Source organism: Opisthorchis viverrini (genome assembly GCF_000715545.1).
Source record: "Opisthorchis viverrini unplaced genomic scaffold opera_v5_76, whole genome shotgun sequence".
NCBI lineage: Eukaryota > Metazoa > Platyhelminthes > Trematoda > Opisthorchiida > Opisthorchiidae > Opisthorchis > Opisthorchis viverrini.
The window spans coordinates 1,099,009-1,111,735 of NW_008751730.1; the positions used below are offsets into that span (position 1 = coordinate 1,099,009).

General features: G+C 44.9%; 1 protein-coding gene across 1 annotated transcript in view; it reads right to left on the minus strand.

The window, feature by feature from the left end:
* Nucleotides 1-616: 616 nt before the first annotated feature.
* The window catches only part of T265_04474 (hypothetical protein), a gene marked incomplete at both ends in the record, with an annotated part of 18,260 nt that continues 6,149 nt past the window's right edge, over nt 617-12,727 (minus strand). Inside the window, 5 exons of the mRNA XM_009169223.1 lie at nt 617-1,243; nt 4,477-4,588; nt 8,951-9,147; nt 10,786-11,065; nt 11,831-11,933. Of these exons, the coding sequence (XP_009167487.1) occupies nt 617-1,243; nt 4,477-4,588; nt 8,951-9,147; nt 10,786-11,065; nt 11,831-11,933 (1,319 nt within the window). The remainder of the gene's footprint in view (nt 1,244-4,476; nt 4,589-8,950; nt 9,148-10,785; nt 11,066-11,830; nt 11,934-12,727) is intronic.

Here is a 12,727-nt window from a genome sequence, read left to right on the forward strand (position 1 = left end):
CTGTCGACGAATTCTCAGCAACCTTATGAGTAGCGCATTACATATATACATGTGTTGCGATATCTCGAATATCGTAGCGACTGAAACATGAGGCGGCCTGGTGCAGCACATTCAATTGCCTAGAAACATCACAAACGAGAGATTCAGCTTGGTTCCAGGTGAGTCTCTCACAAAACCAAATTAGTTTGCAAATGCGTATGTTTTGCCAAGAAATGATGCATTTTTTAAAAAAATACTTCCAAGTTCGTTCTAGGAAGTAAGAACAACTCAGCTGGCAGTCACGCCACGTCACAACTGAGTTGTAATTTCGATCAGAACTCATGGGGAAAATGTCAGTATTCAGAAAACAAGACAGGTACCGCCATTCCAAGGTGTGAAGACCAAACAGCTGGGCTCAATGGAACGAAGCATGAACAAAATAACACGGGAGGCAAAGTGTGAATAAAACTCATCAGCAATCCAACCGGAGCTCGTGGTCGGCTGCATTTTAAGGAGCCGGGTTTTGTCATTGAGCAAGGGAGTGCAGAGCAGACGGAATTAGTGAAAAATGACTCTGTTCGATCGAATCCCCCGGGATAAAACTTGACAATAGCCCACCCATTTCACTGAATACAAATCAGACACATTCTGAGCAAAGGAAAACTTGTCCGGGAAGGGCGTCTCTGCACGGGCAAATTCTCGAGATACTTGTAGGAACCGGTTCGTAGGACGAACTGTCCCATTTGAGTGGATCCTGCTGGAATACACATACTTCACGTGCATGATCCCAATATGGAGCGTATTCACTTCGCGTATACTCGACCTTTGAGCAATTGGTGCCCAAATTGCGATTTATGAATTGGACTTTGTTGATCAGGGGGAAGTATTGGGGTGCGCAGTGCAAATGCGTTGTACCCTGGAGCTGCGCTTCAAGTCCGGCTGTCTCATATCTTTGTTTTAAATAATCAAAATGAAGCAGGAAATTCCAGTTGGTTGGTATGGCAACCGGTGCAGTGGAAAACTGCGATTGGCTCGCACGAGACTTGCAGACCTCAAAACACGATTGACCTGGAAGTCCAACAGCAGGTATTACTCTACCGTCTTCCGACGGTGAGGATTCTTCGTAGAGATGATCACTCACACGCCCTGGATGGACTCGATGGAACTGAGAAAACTGTGCACAAAATGATTGCGAAGTTAGAAGAACATTCAAACGTTCCAGGTAGCCTGATGGACTGAACTCCAACCGACGGTAGGGTTTTGTCTTAAACAAGAGGAGAGATAAGCCTTGTACACGTGGGGAAGAGTTTTGCACAATGCGAATTAACTACTTACTATTACTACTTACTTCAACAATCGTCAATTTGGTTCTGCAACACCTCGCTCTGCACCTCAAAAACAGATAAAACCATCTACAAATGCCTACTCTTCATCGAATATGAAGTACGGTCGTTTGGTTTCATTTTCTAATAGTGCTGGATGGGAATGTGGACGCGGCGTCTGACAGTGTCGGCGATTCGGTCTCTCATCTACAAGCGTACACAGATGTGATACAGCGTAACATAAAAATGTATTAACCGTTCAGTTGTAATACTTTTTTGGTGCCTGACTGTCAAACCAGGACTGATATACTGTCAGAACCCCCCGAGAGCCTAGACACGGGTATTCTTAGGTACTAGGGTTGGGTCCCTGCCAGGACCCATCAACGGCCACCTCAAGGTCGTGCTCCGGTGTTGAAAGATGAATTAACTCGTGTGTTTCTTCGGCGCAAAACATCAATATCGATCGCTGATTTTTGCAAACGCATCGATCTGCTTTATCAACTGTGCACCAATCGGGGGACACCTGATGCGAAGAATTGGTTTGACCCAGTTCGGAGACTATTTTCTTATGGGTCCACCAGAACATTCTTTGTGATATGAAATCATTCTGACTACAATTGTTTGCCTGTTCTACTTCAATGAACTCTATGAATGTTAATGGCACTAACGCAAAGGGTAACTAGGTTGTGGAACCCGCACAGTGCTTTCACTGAGAATACCATCAACCATCCTCGTATCGTGTGGGATTTATTCAGACCGTGTTCATGATCAACGGCAGTTTGAATTCGTCATCCTAGGCTCTCAAGAAGGGAATCTGAAATGTCTCACGTATTCTACTTCCTCCTTTTAGACCTGAGCGTATCAAAAACTGTTTGGAATTACAACGCAGTTTGTCGAGGGACAAAAGAACATAAGGTCGACGGAAACTCGGGGACTGCGCCTATCTGATGAGCCCGAAGTGGAAGGGCGAAACCGGTCATGGGCTGTCCAAGAGTTTTCAGCAACCTTGTGAGCAGCTTCCTTTATGAAAATAGCGAAAGGTTTGCCGCACGGTGTCTGTGTCAGCGTTTCTCAAGAGGGACAACTGTATGTTGTGGAAGGACTGTATACTAAATATGCGCAAGAATCGAGGCAACAGATGTGTTTTCTGCTACTGGTTTTTTTCCTATCTAATGTGTCAGGCACACCATCCAGTGAGCGGACCGCACGCTTTGATGGAACACAAGGTCCCTGGCACTAGGTCCCGCGACTTCTGTGGATTGGGGTACTCGAGTTCACTGACAGGCCGAACGATTCAAAGTCAATTCGTTCCAGCCAGATTTGTTCTCTTGTCAACTAACAAACATTTTATTTCATTCGCAATTTCCCCTTTTGTTAGCGTTGTTTTCCGGTTAGGCTTGGTAATGTGACCTTGCCACCAGTTGCATTCATTGAATGTGGAATGGAATGGAAGCTACTCAGTAAAAGTTGCGGTGCCTCATCACTAGCGATCTTTGTTTTCAGAGAGGGGAAACAGTTGAACGTCCCCCAGTTACGTTCACAGGATTGTCTTCAATGGGGAACGTTTTCGATACACCATACGTACGGCTGTTTGGTCTCTCCTGAGAATCACCGAACGTAGTTGTCTCTTCAAGTCTAGCGTCCCCAACTGAGGCGATCCGTGTTGCAGATACTACTGAATGACATTCTCTATCGATGAAATAGTTCACGCAGCTTTTTCAAACTGCTCTGGTCTCACGCATTCTTGAAATTTATAGAAAATAAATTGTCTGCGATATGGAAAGTTCGAGAACCAGTTCAGGGTGATTCCATCGGAGATCATCGGTCCTCACCAATGCTCATCATATATTTGGTTACCTATCAAATTGTCAGGTAATAACCACCTGATTACGCCTTGCCATGCAAGTTGAATACAGCTCTGGCTGACTTAGTTGACGGGCCGTTGTAAACACTTCCCATAGTTCTGTCGCACCTTGAACTTTTTATTTCTAACAAATAGGGCTTTTTCAGCTTGGTCTGTTCTTCGTCAGTTGATCACCATTTTCATCACCAGTCACAGTATGCCAGATACCCAAAGATCTGGTCCATGTTCGACTCGGGAATTTGGTTTCTAGGTCGCGCTGAGCGCTGCGAACCGCTTATAGAGGGAGTCAGAACTGACTACTGAATTCAGCAGTCCCCACCACTGAAGAAAATGGTTCCTTTTGGAAGATTAAATGTGGTAGAGAGAAGCTTGAACAAAAAAGTTCCAGTGCATGGAACTTGTACGTCTACGCCGTTATTTCTCCTAGATCGTATAATCGGGAAGCCAACCAGTCTACAACGCCTTGCATACAGTTAGTATTAGGAAGGTCAGCTTCCTGAAAGCAACCACTGAATGCCCGAAATCTACCGAGACTCTCAGCTCCGCCAGATGTTGACCAAACAGACAACACCGCCTCAGCATGCAGCGCGTCACAGCCTTGTATCAAACCCAGACAGCGCGAGTCAGCGTTGATCAAGGTCAGACAACGCCCCCGCAATATGCAGCACGTCACAGCCTCGTACCAAAGCCAGACCGTGTGCGTCAACATTGGACTGGGTTCAGACAGTGTCCCTCCAATAAATAGCTTGAGACCGTTGTACTTTTCGCACTCGCACGCACTCATGCTCTCGTACTCGCTTGTTCGGAATATAGCTGTTGTGTTCCCTTCTGTGAGTCTTTTCTCCGGCACTAGGCACCGGAGTGGGTCAGCAGCAGATACCACCGATTGGCGAATCAGCAGATATAACAGTTGGAATATCTGTATTGCACGGCCGAGTCGATACATGGAAGGAAGACCTGCGGCAAATTAGACACCTACGTGTTCTAAGTGACCAAATTCGTTGAAATGAAGGTCTCGCTGATCATTCAAGGAATGTGATATGCACGTTAAACACCCTTTTTTCTGGGTCATTAAGTCTTTATCACTTTCGGCTAACCCTTTCCAGGATCAGGTGATATTTCAGAAAGTAACGTGAGTAGTAGGGAAGAAGTCACTGGCGATGCTTGGATGACAACTATAGTTTCTATCGGGACTACTTGAGTGAACACAACTTCCAAGAAGGTCATCGGAACAACCATGGGGACACAGTTTAGTGAACATCACTCACGGTCAAATGTTCCCGGGGGGGTGACCCGGAGGGGTTGACTTACAGGCAGGCTGCGTAGCACTCGTTCCATAGTAACGCGTATATCGGTTTCGTTATTTTTATCGATCAGATAAGTGTACGGTTCTCCCATATAGTGCTCCATGTAAGGATTCTGACTAGACAGCTGCAGTGAGAAAGAGGAGAGGGGGAAGATAGGAAATGCTAAGGCAACAAGCCCTCTCTTGACTAGTTAACCGTTTGGTCTACCTGTTTTTTTTAACGCTTATAGGAATGCCCATAACAGGTCACATTTGTAAACACTCTCCTCTCGTTTAGATTAGACTTATTTCACTGTTTGATGCCAACTTCAACATTTTTTACCCAAAGTAATGATGCTGTGAACACAGACAGACCACTTTCATGACCGTCCTTCAACAGGCGTCGACTTTCGTCCGTATAATGAAACGTTCGTCAGATATCAATAGGTCATTCATTCTGCAAGTGTGACCCGCCGTAAATCGGAACACGGCGTTTTCCTTTGTGTCTTGTAGCATGCACAGTGCACTTCTGATGACCGTTCGGTTATTGGTTGAGTACTCCCCATCCAGCTGATCGACTTGGTGGCTAAGACAAGATACAAGAACACCACTCAGTTCACACCACGTGACCAGCCAATAATCGTCGAGTAGCACAGTGACCAAATACAGACCAGGCGGTCCAGCTGATCCGAGAGATAAGTTGGGCAGATATTGTTGGTGGTTCTGAACAAGGATGAAAATTGTATAGACCTATTACACTAAACATAAGGTTGCTGAAAACTCTTTAAAAGCCCACGACCAGTTTCGCCCTTCTTGGGGCTCAGCACGTAGCAGCGGCCCCCGAATTCCCGTCAACCTTATGTTCTACTTGAACCAAATTGTCCACAATCAGCGAACTACTCTCAATTGCATATCAGTTTGGGTTAGTGAGCTATTAAAGAGATTTAACAAACTATTGAGTAGTGTTAACGTTCAGCAATAACACCCTTTCGGTGCCTAGATGTCACGCCAGCCGAAGAAAGCATAAGGGCTGGGATAGGGCCAGGTTGCTCAAGCCTAGACAGGAGAAGCCTATATGCAGAGACTGGGTTCGAACCACGGACCTTCCAGTCACTAAATTCGCACTGTTGACGCTGAGCCATCTCGCCCCCGAATGGTATAGTGCGTCTCTGCAATGTATCGCGAATATCGTATCAACTGAAACATGAGGCGGCCTGGTGCAGCTCATTCAGTTCATAAACTAGAGATTTAGCTGGGTTCCAGGCAAGATTCTCGTCAAAACCAAACTGATATGCACACTGATATGGTTCCTTAGTCTGCTTCTTGGCTTATCAGTATAGACTGACCGCCTGAAAATTACTGGCCACCTATCAACCCTTGTGAAGTGCTGAGGCCATCAGAGAAAAGAACACATCTTACTGGTTTTTTTGAGAAAAATGATCTTACCTTCCGTGAGGTCGGTTTATCCGAGAAAAAATTGGTATTGTGCCTTCCATGTGGAACCGGGAATCGTACATTTAGAAATACCAAGCCATGTGCAACGGCCTCGAGTGGCGCTGGTCCTTCGTAGGGGAATCCAAGGCCAACCATAATCTTCAATGTTAGGAGAAACATTGTCTGAAAATTCCTTTCTGGTTGTATGAAAAAATCTGTTAGCTAACTGCGATTTACGTGCGCTTCACGGTGGTGTTTGAGATAACTTGGATTCGTTAAGCACAGATACGGAACCGAATGTGCCCAATATAGCAGTACATCGCAATACATACGGATACATTCTGATACTAGTGAAAGGATTCATACTACTGATAAACCGTGCGAGTAGACTATGGTTATTGGCCATGCTCCGCCTCGTATCTGATGGGAGGTGAAGTTTATTGCGGAAATTACGAGGCCAATTTGCAATGTTCGTTTAATAATGTGTAATACTCAATGAAGATCCAAGAAAGTTTAACAGGACCCTTGGAAATGTTCAGTTTTTAAGGACTATATGTATATGAGATGTTTACTTTCCTATCTAATGACTTGTATCTGCTTAGTTCGTCTTTGCTGATAAATGACTTGATCACGAAGGGCTTTCTTTTCACCAAAAGTACTGTAGGTATTTGCGAATTGCATTCTCTAAATTACGAAGGTGTTCCATCAATTCAACAAAAACAGGGTATTTCTGCCAACTTTTTGTAATCTGTACGTGTATCGACGATGGGGTCTCAAAGTCACATACATTTTCAACCAACGACTTTCACATGGTCCTACTGTGGGAAATAGGTTACTTTTCAGTAAGTCATAAAATGCGGGCGCTTGTCTAAGGAGGCGATACACCGATGTGCCCCAAGAGTCATGTTCAAGAATAGGCTAGCATATCTCAAGGAATCCCGAAAAAGTTCCAAAACTAATCGCAATCAACTCGTCTATTCAGTTTGGAGATATTTTGTGACCTGACTCCTAACTAATTTTAGCGGACATGCCAAATAATCTCTGAAATGTGTTATCCAGAATGATTCAGTCAACCGTCCTGATGTGAGCAATTCCGACCAATGAAATGTTAAGATTACGGATTGATGCCGACTTCGGAGGCCAATTTAACCTTGAGAACGGATCAATCACAGATCAAAAACAGGATCACACCACGGAGTTGGAAGCGGCGATAGCTGTGGTCGGCCAATATAATGAGGACTGTTTTCTAGGAGCGTCACGAATTAATGTACGAAAGGCTTAGAAGGCGGAACGATCCCCAACGTCTGCGGGAAAGCTTCACACAATCTGCTTACAACCCTCGGATCTCTCTGATTGTCGCCGAAGGCAACAAATAATGAAAATGCACTGGTGCAAAATGTCACCAAATAATTGAAGAGTCCCATGATGGGAATACTATCGAGTTTCATGTGGAAGTAAATACAGTGTTTGGAGGGCAATCCGGCAAATGCATCTAACCATCAGTATGGTACAGTCATTTCACCTTACCTTGAGAAAGAAGAGCGAAAAATGGTACCACTCAATACTCTGTTAAGGACAAAATTTCTGGTCATATGGACACGCACTATGTATCGAACAATTTGCTGGATTCCAGTGGATGTTCGTAGATGTGAGTGTCGGACTGGCCAAGCTTTTTTCTCGGAAAGCTTCCTCACCACAATTGCTCTGTAGGTAACCCGCCTACAGCAGCCGTTCTCCAGTAACTTCCAAGGACAGATGGTCACGTCATCCCACCTTGAAACTAGCTGCGAAGCTGTGTTTAAATCACATCTCGGTGTACTTGACTACTGGTGGACGGTCAGGATGTTTCTTCTCAACATGTCTCGATCCATGTGTAGATTTCAAATTGACCGAATTATTCAGTCCGGTTCACCTGTAAACCCAATATCCAGGGGATTTTGGTCCCTTCTGGTGCAGTTTTGGTCCCCGAAGCATTGATTTGGGTTATCCCGTGTTTGGGTTCCGATCGGAGACGCGCAAGTGGTTGATTCCTTAAACGAGACCCGTCAGGTGGACCCATGACCTTCTAGTTAAGGGTTCTTAGCAGATACGCCTTTGAATACCTGTATCTCAGCTAGGGTGCATAGCTGGTAAATTTGAATTCCGTGTGAAGTCTGGTCTAAAACGGCCTAGAAGAGGTGATCAAGGAGATACATGTTCGATCAAGACGCCCGTGCGGTTGAAGTTTTCAGCAAGGGATCGTATTCGAGCTAGTATTTCTGATTGAACCCACATATGGTGATCCCCTGTTCTCTGAAGATACACATCGCTAAAACGCCACACTCACAGCGCTCATCTACGTTGTTGAACTTATGAAGTCAACTTAATCTTACTTACCTTTGACCTTGATGTCAGGAAGGTCAGTTTCATGGAAATCGTCCCAAGATTTCGGAAACCTACTGAGACCCTCAATCTTCACCAAAATCGCCGTCAAGGATCCAGGCCAGAAAAACCAGCTTCCGATTGGACGCCTAAGCAGGCAATCAGTTCAATTACGGCCGATGATGATGAGTGTTCACCTAAAGCTGAAAGTCAGGATTCAAGGTAAAAGGTGCGCTTTGAATACCGTGGTGGTCCTTTTAATCTTTACACTCAATTGTTCGCATTGAAGCTGTTGTGTTTGTGTTCACCTAAAGCCGATCGGACAGTCAGGATTCAAGGTCAAAAGAGCGCTTTAAATACCGTGATGGTCCTCAATTGTTCGCATTGAAGCTGTTGTGTTCCTTATTGGCCAGATATTTTCCGGAACTAAGGCACAGGAGCGGGCCTAGCAGTTACTTACATCTCTTATGCCAGACCTTCGAATAACAACGCCACCCAAGGCGTCCGCATCGACCAAGTTAATTGACGATCAGCTGTAGAGCGGCTGTCCTGGAGATGGGTGACTCAAAGCCACGAATAAATTGTTTTTTCTTCTCTTACCCCAGAGTCCACCTATCACCGGTAGGACAAATACATCAATGATCAAGGGAGATGTGGTTGGATAAATAGGTTAGGAGGCACCCAAGCTGAACACACGGCATGAACCTTGTCAATGGACCGGTCAATGAACACTGATCTACTCCCCGACTCACCTGAGCTGAATCCAACAGTTTAAAGTAGGCTTCGCCCGGAGTAATATGATGGTTGTGTATAAACCCATAGATGCTATCCTGATCGATGTCTGCAATATTACTGTGTAACTCCACGTACTCGGCTAGTACGCGTAAGTAGACTTCAGTGTCCTAAAATGACCAAGCATTGAACATGTACGAACAAAGAGGAAATGAAGCCTGTGAATTATGTTTTGAGATTAGAACAGTCTCCAGGTGTTCGGATCCCACTGAGCACGGACTTTGTACCTTCCAGGACATAAAGACTTTAAGCCTGTTTCTGAGCAGGGCAAGTTTTTCGTGACTAAGCCGAGATCCATCAGAGATTGAATGCTACCGTAAATGATCTGTTTTTCATTAGTGTACAACCAAGATTAGTGAAACAACCTGTCTTTGATAACTTGAAGACTTCTGCATCTTAGAAAGAATAGTAGGAGTGCATGAGAATCCCGATGCTTGCTTGCTAGATGCGGGTTCAGGGGAGTAAACTCACAAATACTCAGGTGGAAGCTACATTAGCAAAATACGGACACCATATATTGGTGTTCTCGCACAATTTCTCCTTGCTACCCCATTGTGACGCGCGACCCTTCTATTGATCATAGACTGGTTGTTCCGATCAATAAGGTTTGTCAAGGTCGATCAGTGATTGGAAAAGTGAGAAAGTTAAAACCACAGTTGAAGAACATAACCCTGGACTCGACAAATACACTCATCTGGATATCAGTTCGGTTTCCATGAAAGAACCTGCTGAATCTGTTTGAAGATATTCTTCAACTGAATGTGCTGCATAAAGTCCACCTCATGTTTCACTTGGTACAATATCACAGTATGTTTTCATAAAGGAAACTACTCACAAGTTGCTGAAAACCCTTCGACAGCCCATGACCGGTTTCGCCCTTCTTGGGGCTCATCGGGTAGGCTCGGTCCTAGAGTTTCCGTCAACCTTTTGCTCTACTTGAGCCCGAATTAGGCTGACTTCGGCAAATACACTCATTTGCAAATCAATTTGGTTTTCACGAGGGACTCAACTCAAATCTCTCGTTTATGATATTCTTCAACTGAACATCATCTGTTCATTTTATCGTGACAGGCTAAGCCTGACCCGACAGAGAGACTGCCATTCAAATAGCCTTACTGAATGAAATGGCTGCAGTCTTATGCTTATCTCCCTTGTTTCACAGGCCACTTGGGTTTAAGACAACTAATTTTGAGAACAAGTGACCTTGGAACGCGATGAATATAAAATGGAGCTTTCAGTGAGTTCAGTTATGATGCCTATTTGTCTAGAACATGAAGGAATGGCTGAAACGCCTGGATATTCAAGTGAACGTTTCCGTGGATCAGTCTGTTCGCTAGGGTTTCGGGTGCGAGTTGAGAGGCAGCGGAAGGCCGTAAAAACTGCGTTTTGTAAGGCTCGACCAGTCAAGTCAAACTGAACAAAGCCGATAAGCAGTCAATGAAGAAGCAATCGATTCCAAGCCTATTGGTGAGGGTATTTCCGTCAGCCCTGTGTTCATCTTGAACCCAAATTGCATCGAATTAGCTAACTACACTCATTTGCACATTAATTTGATTTTTAAGGGAAGCTGTGCCATATCATTGGTGGATCTCCTGTTGGTTGTTCTCGCCATGAACCATTTTGATCCTCGCCGAAACAAATTGGGCAGAATATATTGTGTGATGCTTTCCAGGGAGGTCAGTACCAGCGTGAGAAAACACCTTGAACAAGGTCGCTGAAATTCCTCGATTTGAATTTGTCATTCTTACCTCCCACATGTATCTGAGTTTCCCACTGACCAAAGCAATAGGTTTCCGATGGTCCCGCGTGGTCCATTGTGCCTCTTGTCGTTTAGCCTTACCGGTTTCGACCACAAATCCGAGAAACGTGTTATCAGGTGTATGAGCTAAACAAAAATTGGGAAACGGATAAATAGATAGGTGCAAAGTTTGAAACGCTGTACTCAAACGTGAGTGAAAAGTCCGAGTGTGGAGCAAACGGAACTCAAACAAAGTGCAGCCCACCAAGCACGCGGCCTCAGTGAATGTTCTGCACAACCAAGTGTTTAGGAGACTCACGAAACATTGTATAGAACTGCAACAAGTTTAATTTTAACCCGCCCCAAGGAGAAATACGTCCACGATTGAACTGGGCTTCTGTACCGAATGAGTCTAGCAGGCGAAACTTGCAAGAACGAGGCAAGTTGGACTGCCAATTCCTGAGAGAAATATCGAAAGCGCTGGAAATGTTTTCTAACTCAACATTGTCTCACTCTGTGCAATCACACACTTGGACTCACCCTGCAGCTGCTTTCTTCATCTGACGATAACCGACGATGTCGGTGAACACCAGATCGAACGACCCAGTTGTCAAAATTCTGTGTGTATGAAAACATTGACGTGCTAGGTCAGTTTTTAAAGTATGATGACGAGAGAAGGTATAGACTATCGGCTGCATACTTGAAGCACCCTCAACAAGGAATGGGATGAAATTCCAATGGGAATTCCCGCTGACTTGATGGGCCGTACGGTGTGGAGTGGATAAAACAGCTGGTTGGGGTTGTACTTGTTGAACTTTTATTGGACATGAGTTGGTTATTCACCAACATGACTGCTGTGTGTCACCCGAGGCGCCGCACTGAGCTCCGGGATTCGTTGCCGTGATTAGCAAACGGAAGCGTTTCGCGAGCCCAGAGCGAGCGCGCCTGAGTTCCGTGCACACACACACACACACACACATCAGATGACTCGTCAGAACTGGCAGTCCGCAAAGAGGATATGATGAAAAGCAGAGTATGGCTTCAAATTCACTTACCGAAGTGCTTTACTCTCCTCCATACTCATAGTAATATTATGACCAAGAATGTAAAGTCCGGCAAGCAGATCAGTCCATTGAATCAGCTCTCCCAAAGCGCCGCCTAGAGGAGATTAGAGGGCAACGTTTGGCTCACCGACGACAGCAGCTCACCCTCACAAGAGATTGAACGAAGACTTCTCTCTAACATTGTTTCAAATGAGTTTAGGACCGAGTTGGTTGTCACCGATTCGAACAGCATTGGTAAACAGTTAGTTATGACAGATGCCGCCAAACTGATTATCGATTTGCCCCAGTATGTCACCGCACTTTGAATTGATTTGAAACACTTCAACTGATAGTTCCTCTCCGATGCAGTCAAAATTTTCGATTTAGTAGACCCTAACATGTTTTTCTAAACGGGATTAGATTAGGCGGATTCTGGTCGGCTAAGTTTATTTACTTCTTACTTAGTTTATTGTACTTTTATTCCGACTATCTTCTGCATGAGGATGAACAGACTTCCTGAATGTCTCGAATCGTAGCCGGCAGAGTGTGTCAGTCAGCGGCTAATCTCCCGCAGATATTGATCTGTATTGTTCGTTCCAGTGGCGTGAGTGTTGGGCGGTCGGTAGACACGGTCATAGCAGTGTTGACCCATTTTTTCAGTCAAACACCTGGACGACCAATCTCAACAACTATGTTTGAAAATGAAAACAAAGAACTGCCTCATGTCAACACCTGTTTTGTCCACACTGGAATGGTGGTGACGTTCATTCCTTCGGCCGCGTAAATAGTAGGCCCTATCACCAAAATTTCCAGCTTGTCTAAATCCATCTTGTGTCACGTGTTTAGAGTACGCCTAGTCACAACCGTCTTTGATTGGTCCTTGATTTTATTTGGCAGTTCTTGACAATC